The 12,090-nt window shown below is 39.9% G+C and overlaps 1 protein-coding gene across 1 annotated transcript in view; it reads right to left on the bottom strand.

The window, feature by feature from the left end:
* The window catches only part of Fas1 (fasciclin 1), a 62,123-nt gene extending 50,856 nt beyond the window's left edge, over positions 1-11,267 (bottom strand). Inside the window, exon 1 of the mRNA XM_065347650.1 lies at positions 10,425-11,267. Within this exon, the coding sequence (XP_065203722.1) occupies positions 10,425-10,598 (174 nt within the window). The 5' untranslated portion in view covers positions 10,599-11,267. The remainder of the gene's footprint in view (positions 1-10,424) is intronic.
* Positions 11,268-12,090: the final 823 nt, after the last annotated feature.

The raw sequence follows: 12,090 nt of genomic DNA, 5'->3' as shown, positions 1-12,090 counted from the left end.
AGATGGAAACTCGCTGAAAGCTCCCGAATTAGTCTAAAACTGATAGCTTTCGAATTGGCAAAGGGTTTGTAAAAGACTGGTTTTTAAAAAAATTTCCATTAAACTCCAGAAACGGATTTTGGAACGTAGAATTTTGGTTATCGGGGTTTAGAATATGCTTTTGAATATTTTCAAGTCGGAGAGTGTCAGTTTAAAAGGTTCCTTTGTATAAGTTTAACTCTAAAGTACCTATGCGTACCTTTACCTACGAGTATATTTTCTGAACAATGCATGCACATGCACATGCACACGCAAATGATACTCGGGTTACAGCCCGAGTATTTGTAGGTATACGTATCTGTTTAATGGAATTGGAAGCGGAACGCTATACTGCTTTATGTACATAACATACTCGTACGTATGTATATATGAGCATAGAAGATAGGTACATAGGTATGATGCATTGTATTGTGCATGCAAGTATAACTGAAGTACGGGTATGGGTATACGGTACAGTTCGAATGTACACATTAATCCATTTATACGCGTACATCAAATCTACCAACAATCTTAATCCTTCCTCATTATCACCAGTCGGCAGTCGCCCTTCGCAGTAAAGAATATCTCTGTCAATCGGTGAAAGTAGGATATACGTAGGTAGGTATACAATACAATATTATATACTCGTATAGCGTAAGCTGCTAAGCTTACATTCGCAGTCTATACGAGTATATTACCTTTACCTACGTAACATTCCAACATTCGAAATGAAAACACAAATCATACGAGTTAGCGAAGCAAAAAAGTTGTTTTTTTTTGGAATTTCACGCCAAGTCATCCTGAAGTACAAATACATACGTACGTACGTCTACGTACTTACCTATTTAATTCTTTAAAATTGATCAAAAAGTCGATCGGCGACTCTTCTAGAAGATGAAAAATATTAAAAAGCATATGATAGGTACCTACATCAAATGGAGTATCTACGTAGTATACCTATTAATGCGGCAGATTTTACGGACTCGGAAGAAAATAATCGGATCTCATCGAATCTGGTCAGATCTGGCGAGATGCAATTAGGTCTCCCAACCCAACTCCCATATTAGGTCTGATCGGTTCTGAACAGATGTATAATTGGACCGTTGGACTCGGAGAATGTTCGGATCTGATCACTGATCAGATCAGAACAGCTCGAATGCGATCAAAACTTGGATCTGGCCAGATCTGATCTGCACATTCAGGCATTCCCCAAATTTGAGCAGACGACCCGATCAAATTCAATTATTTTCGCCCGGAGCATTTGATCTGATCAGGTCTGAACAGATCTAATCCGATCAAAACGTTGATCGGGCCAGGTTTGATCAGGTCAGATTGGATCCATTTTCTGGTGGGAGTGCATTAATAGTTTTTATAGCGATTTTCAACGATTTTATGTTATTTTCTTGATTTTATACCATTTTGTTAGGTTTTAAATTATGTAGGCTACGGTATGTTTTATGTATTTTTTTTCGACTCTTGCCAAGCGTTGCTGCAATTATAATTATCAGCGGTGTATTTTCACCATGTTTAATAAAATTTTCACTGAATTTTCTTTTGTGGCTCAAGTTGCAGGTATTCGACGAGGTACCTATAGGTACTCCCCGCCCCTCGAAATCGTGGCTACATAGTATGTATACCTACAGCTACGCACATGTTGCAGCTAAACGCTAAACCTTCGCTTAGCTGACTAATTTCATTTTGTCTTCTTTTCTGAATTTTAAATCTTCATCTTTTGTATACCTAATACAGTAATACACCCATCCTATAGTGAAAATTGTTTAAAACGATCAATTTGAGATGGTCACGTTCGCATATCTATCCGGAATAAAAAAAAGAGTTGGAGAGTCACAGGTCGCAGCAAGAAAGGATCATGCTTTGTACATGTATTTACTCCTTTTTACAACGAATGAGTCGTATTTTTGAGTCGCAGAATCGCAGAATGCCGAAATTATAAGAGTCACAATTTCGAGTTGGAATCTATTTTTGATGTACCTCAAGCTCTACCTACGTAAGTATTATATTGCTGCAGTTCCGTCTGCCAGTACGAGCATACGATCTGGTGTCCATTTCGCATCATTAACCAGTTTTTATGGCAATGTGCGTATACTGTATGTGTGCGGTACACATACGAGTACGAGTATGTACCTCTACCTATAAGAAGGTATACCTAACAAAACTCGAGTCGAGTACGAGTAAATAAGCGTAGTAAGTATAATGTACTCGTATACTTATATATAGGTATTAGGTATATACGTATAATATGGGATGAGGGATGACAAAGGTACAGCACAAGCGACGCGATGGAAGTCGGGTGTCGGGTCGGATCGGACTAGCTTTATCAAAATGATAAGGTTTCTTCACATCGCAGTTCGCACCTGTTATCTTTTTCACTTTACCATCGCCACATGCATGGTGCTAGGTATGGTGCAATCGTTGGTTTCACAAAGGATTCCTTGTTAATGCGACTGGGGCTGCCGCGAGTAACCTAACGCTAACCAATAGCCTAACCATTCAGGCAGATACGCGTATACCTTTACCTACTCTCTGTCTCTACCTTTACTTGTACCGTGTGGCGCGGGCGTACGGTACTTAATACTTTTATAGTCGTACGCGAGTAAATATGTACGACCAACGACAAAAAAGGCCACGACTCGTAATAAATCTTTTGAAAACTTGCGGAGTGTGGGTACTGGGTAGACCACTAGACTGTGGTCAGCAGCAACGCGAATACAGGTAGTCTGATGCGCCGATGTAGCGTGGTCGCGTCGCGACGGTCGCGGTACCCGGTACCTCTACTACCGTTACCGTAAACGCGAAAAAAGGGAGGAAAATTAGAAGAATACAAATGAAAATGAAAGATACTCGTAGTAGTAGGTAGAGTAGGGATACCTATACTCATCGTAAGATAAAGAAATGAAATGTATAAAGAAGGATCAGAGGAGTACTGAACCGATGGATAGACGAATGAACTGTGGCACTGCAGCAGCGGATAGATCGCGGTCACCGGTCGCGGATGTAGCTGATGAGTGCTAAGGTAAGGAAGGTAAATAACGTAAGCGTACGTATTGTGTACCTTGCGTCAGCTGCTGCCGCTGCCGCTGCCGCCATCATCTCTCCGCCAGTGCCTTCTGCCTGCTTGCCACAGCTGAGAGCAGCGACACCGACAGCACAGCACTACAGCAGGGCAATCGTGTCCGTACGAGTAGATAGAGATACCTACGAGTACGAGTACAGTAGGTACTATAGGTAGAGGTACATACAATAAAGCTAACGCTAACGCTAAGGTAAAATACGGTATGATACGATACGATATGGTAAAGAGTTACGTGATATCGAGAGTAAAATAAAGGTTCACCCTATTGTCTGTGTGCGGACGTTACGGTTCGTTTGGCAACTGACACGCTGGACTAAGCTCGCCATCGCCAGCGCCATGAAACAGTCAACGCCTGCGGAAAGCAACCAGCCCTCGATCGTCGATCCTCTTCTTCTCGCTCTCGTAATGAATGCTGAATGAGAATGCTGCTCTCGCCTGCGTCTCCATGCCCCAACTCCCAACTGCATCAAATGCATACGACATCGACATAGACCACCTAAACCTCCCAAACCAAAAACCTAAACCTATACCTATAGTTAATATCCATTACTTACTCGCTAGTATGTAGGATTGTAGGTACTTGATACTTCAACACAACATACAATATACATACATAAGTGCTATGTGAGACAGAATGAAAGACAGAAAGTAAGAGAGAGAGAGAGTGAGAGAGAAAAGGAGTCGGAGTCGGAGTAAGATCAGATAGCCAGTCCTCTCCTCTGCGCCTGCCTAGTGCCTATAACCACATTTAGCTACCTTTCGATTAGGCGATTAGCGCATTTCGCAGACAAGGCCCATGGACGCGGCAGGGTAGGTGCTAGGTGGGTGGGTGCGAGCGTATTGCTCTTCCGCAGCGTACCTACAGTACCTACACCTAGGTCCTAGGTACTTTTTATGTATTTATTTTTTACCATTATTATTTGTCTTGGCAACTGTTTCTCATAAGCGTAAAACGTTCGCGATTAGACGTTAAAAAAACGAGTCAATAAAAAAAAAATTACTCCGATACCGTACCGTAGGTAATAGGTACCTACTCGACACTCGTATTAGGGATAGCGGTTTTGGTGGCTAAAACTGCGCACTCACCTCGTGTCACTGCGAGTCTCATATTTCTGCGTTAGTCGTTACACCTTGCTTTTCCAATCAATTTTTTTCACAAAAAATATTCCTCTTTTCGTCGTTTCGTCTTGATTCCTCTCGCTCTTTGGCTCTTTTCACGCGCATCAATTCGATAAAAAAGACTCAAAGTCTAACTAGAACTATACAAATTTCGTCTTCTCCAAAGCAACGATGCAATGTTCGTTGCTGGTACAGAAACTAGGTACCTACTTGTATTATACATAAGCAAGTATGTGATGATGACTACATCATCAAATTCTGTTCCACGATTGATCAAAAAGATATTTATCATTCCTAAAAATTGGAAAATATTTTGGAACGCGGTTGTGCCAATTTTTCATTAATCATCATTTACCAAATTGACGATTTCAAAAAATTAAAAAAAAATTCGTAGAGCTTATTTGGCTATTTTCTCGATTTTCTGAAAATAGCAATAGGATGACTAACACATTAGCCACTACCGCCCCGCCCCGCCCCGCCCCGCCCCGCCCCGCCGCGCCGTACCAAAATACTTGCCCAATTTTCGAAATAGATAATATCTTTCAATATTCTGGCATACCTACCTTATTTTTTAAAAGCATTTTGAAAAATAAAGGCGAATGTACCCTATTATGTATTTAAAGCATAATTATTATGTTTCCAAAGCGCACAAAGTCCAAAAAAATATTGGTAAGAAATTCGTGGTACTTACGAGGGAGGTGCCCCAGGTGACATGCACCGATTTCAATGATTCTTGCACTATTGGATAGAGGACATCGAACATAGTCTGCCACGAAATTTTCAGCTGCTGAAGTATTTCAGCCTTCCAGGGCAATTTTTCGATTTTCACATGGCAATTTTGAAAAATTGGCCAAAAATAAACGGCGCAGGTCGCATACCGAAACCTCTCATATTATTTGGGCATTTCAATACATATGATGAGAGACTAGCCCACGGTGAAATTTTCGGCTGCTGAAGTTGATATTTCAGGCTTCCAGGGTGATTTTTTGATTTTCTCGTAGAAATTTTGAAAAATTGGCCAAAAATAGTCGGCGTAGGTCGCATACCGAAATCTTCCATATTATTTGGGCATTTCATTACATATGATGAGACTAGTCTATGGTGAAATTTTCAGCTGCTGAAGTTGATACTCGTATTTCAGCCTTCCAGGGTGATTTTTCGATTTTTTAAAAATTGCTATCTGAAAATCGAAAAATTGCCCTGGAAGGTTGAAATATCAACTTCAGCAGCTGAAAATTTCGTGGCAGACTATGTTCGATGTCCTCTATCCAACGATGCGAGAATCGTTGAAATCGGCGAATGTCACCTGGGGCACCTCGCTTGTTAGTACAATTTGGAAACGTAGAAATGATCCAAATTGGCTGATTTTTTGATATGTTGTAGCCAAGACCCTCGGGCATAACATATCCAAAAATCAGCCATTTTGGGCCGTAACTTTATTCTGCATGGCCTTGAAACCTCAGAATCTTTGAAAATGGACTTGGTGCGTTTTGGAAACATACCACTAGATACTAATACGCGAATATGTATGTATTATGCATGTTCGCAGCTTAACTACGTAGGTATTACTCGTATGTAGTAACGTACTCGTAATTCTGGCACCCAACTGCACTGAAGCGGATACTTAGGTAGGTACCTACTTCTACTTATATACTTATTACTTACTACTTAGACTTACGTAAACGCTTGTATACGTATACTTATTGTACATATAGGTATAAGTAACGCTTAGGTGCATGTAAGTAAGTAAATACGAAACAGACACGCATGACATATGTACACGATGAGTACAGTGCAGAATACAGACTGTATTCGTTTACTCGGTTTACTGGCGGGTACTGGGTATGTTCCATCTATGATCTATATTATTAATTTACAAAGCAAAATATACATTTCACTCGATAGTACTTTCTTTTTCTCATCGCATTTCATTGTGAATGTGATAGATATATGACTATTAGATTCTACGAGTATGGCTATGCAAGCAGGCACTAAGCAGAGGTACATTACATGCTTGAAATTTAGTAAGTACATAGTAAGTACATATATCCAGTTCCAGATATGACGAGAGCCAGACATATCCGTATACTATATGTACATATTCATCGTTCGTGTAATACCTACGTAGACCAGCAGGGTAAGTACAGGGTGCCCAGAAATATCGAGTACCTCAAAGAAAGTTTTTCATTAAAAATATACGCGTAGGTTGGCAACGTGAAATAGATGCGTATGATTGGTGGAATGCGTTATCTCTCCAGTCCAACAACCAATCACGTGCGATCATTATTACGCGTACTCGTATCATTCACTGTGACCACCCAAAGTATTCTAGTAGAAAACTTCTGGGCACCCTGTAGATATAGATATCTAGATAGGTACGGTACACTATAGGACGTTACGTATAGACAATATTACGCGTACAAGAGAGGGAAAAAAACATACATATTCAACGCAAGTACAATGTACTTTGAATTTCAATTAGATTCTCTGAGAAAGTTCACTCTCCTCCGATTTGTAAAATACCTATACGAGTATGTATCAAATTCAGCACCTATTTTCTCTTCTAGATTGATTTACAGTATGTAATGTAGGTACATACATGGATTTGCCATTGGTTTTAAAGTTACCACTTTCCAGGACAAAATGACCCCAAATTTTTGATCAGAGAATCAGATTGAATATTGGATTTTTAAATTTCGGCCAGTAGCCACATCACATCTGTGTGATAACTGATGTCTGATATCGCACTAAAGAGTGATAGATTGTAGCCAGTAGCCTATATAACGTTAGGTTTACGCCGTACATCGTTAATTGAAAGGATTACGGTATAGGTACGCGTTATATGTAGTATATGTATTATGTATAATGGTGAAACTTTATGGGGATGGCGGCTTTACGAGTTTTCTTTAACTATACAGAGCTGCGAGTAAACTAACATAAATGACAGAGGGGGCGCGAGCACGACCGACGACGACGACGACGACGACGACCGCATTGATCGGTTTTCTTTAAATATACCATACCTACCTACATTATACCTAATCTTGACACTGTTCACCGTTCACCGTACGCCACCGCTATTCTGGCCGCAGGGGTCGCACTCGCATCGGCATATCATTACTTAGGCCAACGTTAGATAGATAGAGATAGGTACATCAAGTGTTTTCTTCGCCTCGCTCGTCAATCACTTTTTACGCAATGCGAGCCGTCAACCAATTTTTTCTCGGCAATTTACCGTAATTTTTGAAAAATCAAAATCCTATATTCCTCATTTTTTATTTAGGCACCTATACGTTCTCTATACTGGTACATAAAGTACCTACGACAGTACGACCTACGAGTACAAAATTATTATCTACACTATCGCATAATTATTGCCCGCAACTAAAACAGCATTCAGAAATGCTTTTTTGGAATAAATCTACCTAGGCACCGAAAATCGGCAAATTTGTACTTATGCGCCTATTTTAATCGTTGAATTCAACTATCTACAACGAATCTTGTATCTACAATTCTACATATCTAAATTAACTAGGTACTCGTATAGTTGGAATAATATTTTCGTTGGCCTTTCGACTTGGAGATTCCCACTGGTATTTCCTTTAAATGCGTTGAATTTGGAATAGGTACGGGTACGTAATACGTATACTGAATGGCCACGGGGCCACGCCGGCCACCTGTAGGCAAAATAAGTTGAGAATATGGGAAAAAGCCAAAAGGTACCCAATTGAAATATTGTAACTTGTAAGTAGGTGTAGGTCTAGGTACTCGTATGTAGATGTACATAAATGTAAATACACATATACAGAACATACTGTATGGTGAAGTGTGACCCAAGGGGTACGAAAAAATTTTCATTTCGGTATACAGGAATATTCTCACGTAAAAATTCACGCTGGTTGTTCTTTGTCATACGTAAGTACCTATTTAGCAGACGTCTAAGACTAAGACAATGTTAAATTTCGGATTAAAAATCGACTATCGAGTTACACCCGCTCTCCGAAATCGTAGGGTGTTAATATGACCTACATAGATAAAGACACGCCGCGCCCGCGCCACGCCGTCTGGTTGTGCTACTGCTACACTGCTACAAGATCGTACTTGTATGTGACCAAGTAGCAGCTTACCATAACGTGTATAATACGTATTATTTTGTAGATTATTATCGCCCGGCTTAAGATAAGATAGATTAGCATCTGCATCTGGTCTAGTTATTTCCGTTTTCCCATAATTTTCGAATCATTTCATTTCAAAAGTATCTAAGTACATATAATATGTTATCATTTCAATTTCTTGCTCCTAATTCTACGAGGGGAAATTAGTCACCTGTTTAAAGGGAAAATGATTTTCCTTTTTCCTGTAAAATTTCAAAACGTGACAAAGGGCATTTTGATATATCGCTCCTCATACTCATAATATGTGTTTCATTGTTGACAGCGCGCCTGCTTAAATCAAACACAAACGCGTGAAAGCTTATCGTCAACGTTTTGATAAAATTCCTGATAAGAAACATTACGTACCTGCTAGGAATGTTGTTCTATTCAATCATACACATCTGTCGTCTTTTTTTCTACTTTTTTTCGCGGAATTTTTGTAATTTAAAATTGACTCTTTCACTATACCTATTCAGTTGTACATATTAAGTATACATATGTAAGTAGGTAAGGTACTCGTGAAGTAAATGCATTTTCCAACATGGAACGCTCCACACGGCTCCGCTATGCAGTCCAAAAAAAACTGACTTCACTGATCCTCTGGGTCGAGGCCCTAACTCACTCGCTGGCATCGTGGCATCACTCCCCAAGCAATCTTTGAAAATTGCGAGTGTTTGGGTCAAAAATGTATTGTTTTTCAAAAAAAGAAAAAAAATTGTCCAACGAAAAAAATAAGATTTTGGAAAATTGAAAAATGAAATTCGTAATCTTTTTTCTCACGTTTCCGAAAAATGTATTTGAAGAAAGACCATGAAATGCCGGAACGAATCGAGGTCAAAATTTTGAAAAATGCCAAAAACGGTTTCCAATTATTAAGGCTCCGGCATTTTCCAGATTTTCAATAACTGCAATTAGAAAAAAAAATAAAAACAATCAAAATTTCAGTTCGTGCTCCAAAAAATTTTCATCTCTCCTGGAAAATTTCTTTTTCCAACTTATGCTGGTAGGGTTTCTCTCGTTGCATCACAATTAGTAGATAAGTACTGTAGTACACTGCACCTAATGACCAAAAAATTGACACCCTTTCATCGCAAAATACTCGACTCCCAGTTTCAGAAAGGATATCTTTATCGTCTTTTCTTTGAGGACTCGCAACTCTCCTCCAGCAGTCCAGCTGCATCTTCAGAGCCACAATTCTTTTTCCGATTGACATTCGACCCAACTCGAAGGTCTCCGATGAAGTTTATCAAGATTTTCCGACTTTTCCTTCACAATCCACCTTACTGCTCATACAGCGTTGCGCGTCAGTTACCAATGTCAATGTTGTATGCTTTGCAATCTTGTTCTGGAATACTTATGTAATCGCATTTTTTTTGTTCGCGAATCTTATAAATCCAGCCGCATCGGCGCGGCGGCATCGTGTTACCCGTTTAATTGGATGCATGATTACTTATAGTAGGTGACCGCGTGCGATGGGCGCGTGTCTTTTCAACTTGTAAGTATTTTTGATGTTTGTTTACATCGACTCCGCAGATACGAGTAGAAGCAGATCATAAGACAGCATTTTCCATATCTCAAATTCGAAATCAAACAACCACCTTCGTGCGTTCTATTTAGTAAGCGGGCGAGCTTTTAATTAAAGGCGCACGTTCGGTAGGTAGTAGGTACCTACTGGCTACTACCTAGTCCTAGCTGTGAGTCGTGACCTCGTGACCAGGACCAATCAGGGCGAAAGAGAAAATGAAGGAATTTCGCCGGGGCCTGCACTTTTCCAACGACCTGTATAGTGCCCAACTGGCCATCCAGAAAAATGAAATAATAAATTGAATTGTCGGCAACCCAATATCGGATGAGGGGCCTTCTTAATTTTTTCCTGGGCCAAGATTTTCTCTACATGGCCCATTGGCCCTGGTCGTGGGGCAGCTTCAACACTCGATGATGTTATATTAATCGATATATTTTGATATGTACATATATACACCCAAGTCATAATACACGTGTAGCCTACCTATACGAGTATCAAGTATCTGTAAACTTACTTCGGATAAATCAGGGCTGGTGGAGAGTCTGCTCTGTAAATCTTCGTTATTCCTTTGACCAACCACAAATGCACCGTGAAACACTAGTAAAAAGTAACCGACAAGCACAGCCGTTCGCGAAAACGACGACATTTTCAGGAAATAATCGTTCTCGTACGTAGTCGACATCGACATCGACAAGTTCTGATTCGCGTCGCGGCTTTTAAAAAAAGTATCAAAGTCGATACGTTCGCGATCGTTAGATCACATTACGAGAATAAAATCGATGTTAAGTTAGAAACGCGACTGGACCTTCGCAGTTCGCGATTGCGAATTGCGATTATTGATACAGAATCGAAAAACGGAAAACCCACATCCAAAAACAACCACTGTACCTAGAAAGGGTTAAGGTCAACGACGACTAAAAACCACCGGTCGAGGATGTCGATCGGGCTAAAAAAAATTACAAAAAAAAAACGACAACACAACACGAACAAACGATCAACAATTACAAGTTACAACTAATAACAATTTTTTTTCTACGAATATCGACGCAAAATAAATACTCGGGTATAAGAAAGCGAAAGAAATATATGTGCGCGAAATAATAGAGTAGCGAGAGTAAAACGCAAACACGCAACGAACTGTTGGAAACTGAAATCTAACTGTCGGTGTCGCTCCTCGTTCGGCAGTAACTTTACGCTTATGCCTTGGCTCGGCTTCTACTTCACCCAATGCCCAATCTGCCCAATCCAATACCGAATACACGCACTCGCACTACGAGTATAGTCGCGAGTCGCGACTATTACAATAGCGCTGACGCTGAGAATGAGAATATACAGCCCATACCCATTCGAAACTCATACCTTACTCGAGAACACAATAAGCAAAGCATGGCAGAATCGAAATTTCAAGTTGAAGACGAGGCGCCGCGCCCGCGCCACGCCACGCCACGCCACGCCAAGCCAGTGTAACAGTGGAAGGGATTCAACGATTCATCCGTCATCGGCGGTTACGCTCGAAAAATTGTCCGTTGCGTCGTCAAAATACGAAATTTTCAATTTTCAATTTTCGTTCACTTTTCGAAACTTCCGAGAAGCCCAAATTTTCGAATATATACGTAGCAACCCTACCCTCCCTTCCTTCCACCGCCACCATAAGATCCCACAATCTCACCAAAAATGAAAAAATTCGAAAAACAATTTTACCGTAGGGCTTATATGCACTTTTTTTGGTCGCATTTTTGCCATCAGCGGATTAGTATAGAACGGAATTGGGAATTCTATAAATATAAAATGCAAAAATACGAAGATGTTAGGTATATACGAGAATCGAATATCGATAGGTCAACGCGACTTCATTGTGTAAAAAATTAACGCTGAGAGGATATGAAAATAACGGAAAAGCGAAAAACTTGAAATGAAATAGGCAGACTCTTTCATTTCAAAAAAACTCTATCGAGTTAGTAAACGATTGGGTAAACGATGCAAACGTGATGGAAAAGAACATTGGTTATCTGTCCGGTGATACGAACAAATAATAAATATACTTAATAGACGTTTTTACTAAAGATCTAAATAAGTTTAGCATAAGTACGAGAAATATAGGTACTTAGTACTTACACCTTCATGTATATACTAAGTATAATATATTTTTTGAGTTTTTGACTATAAAATCAATACTGCAT

The sequence above is a fragment of the Planococcus citri genome, chromosome 2, assembly GCF_950023065.1.
Source record: "Planococcus citri chromosome 2, ihPlaCitr1.1, whole genome shotgun sequence".
In the NCBI taxonomy this organism is placed as follows: Eukaryota; Metazoa; Arthropoda; class Insecta; order Hemiptera; family Pseudococcidae; genus Planococcus; species Planococcus citri.
Note: the sequence above shows the minus strand (reverse complement) of the source record. Positions and strands in the feature narration are given on the sequence as shown.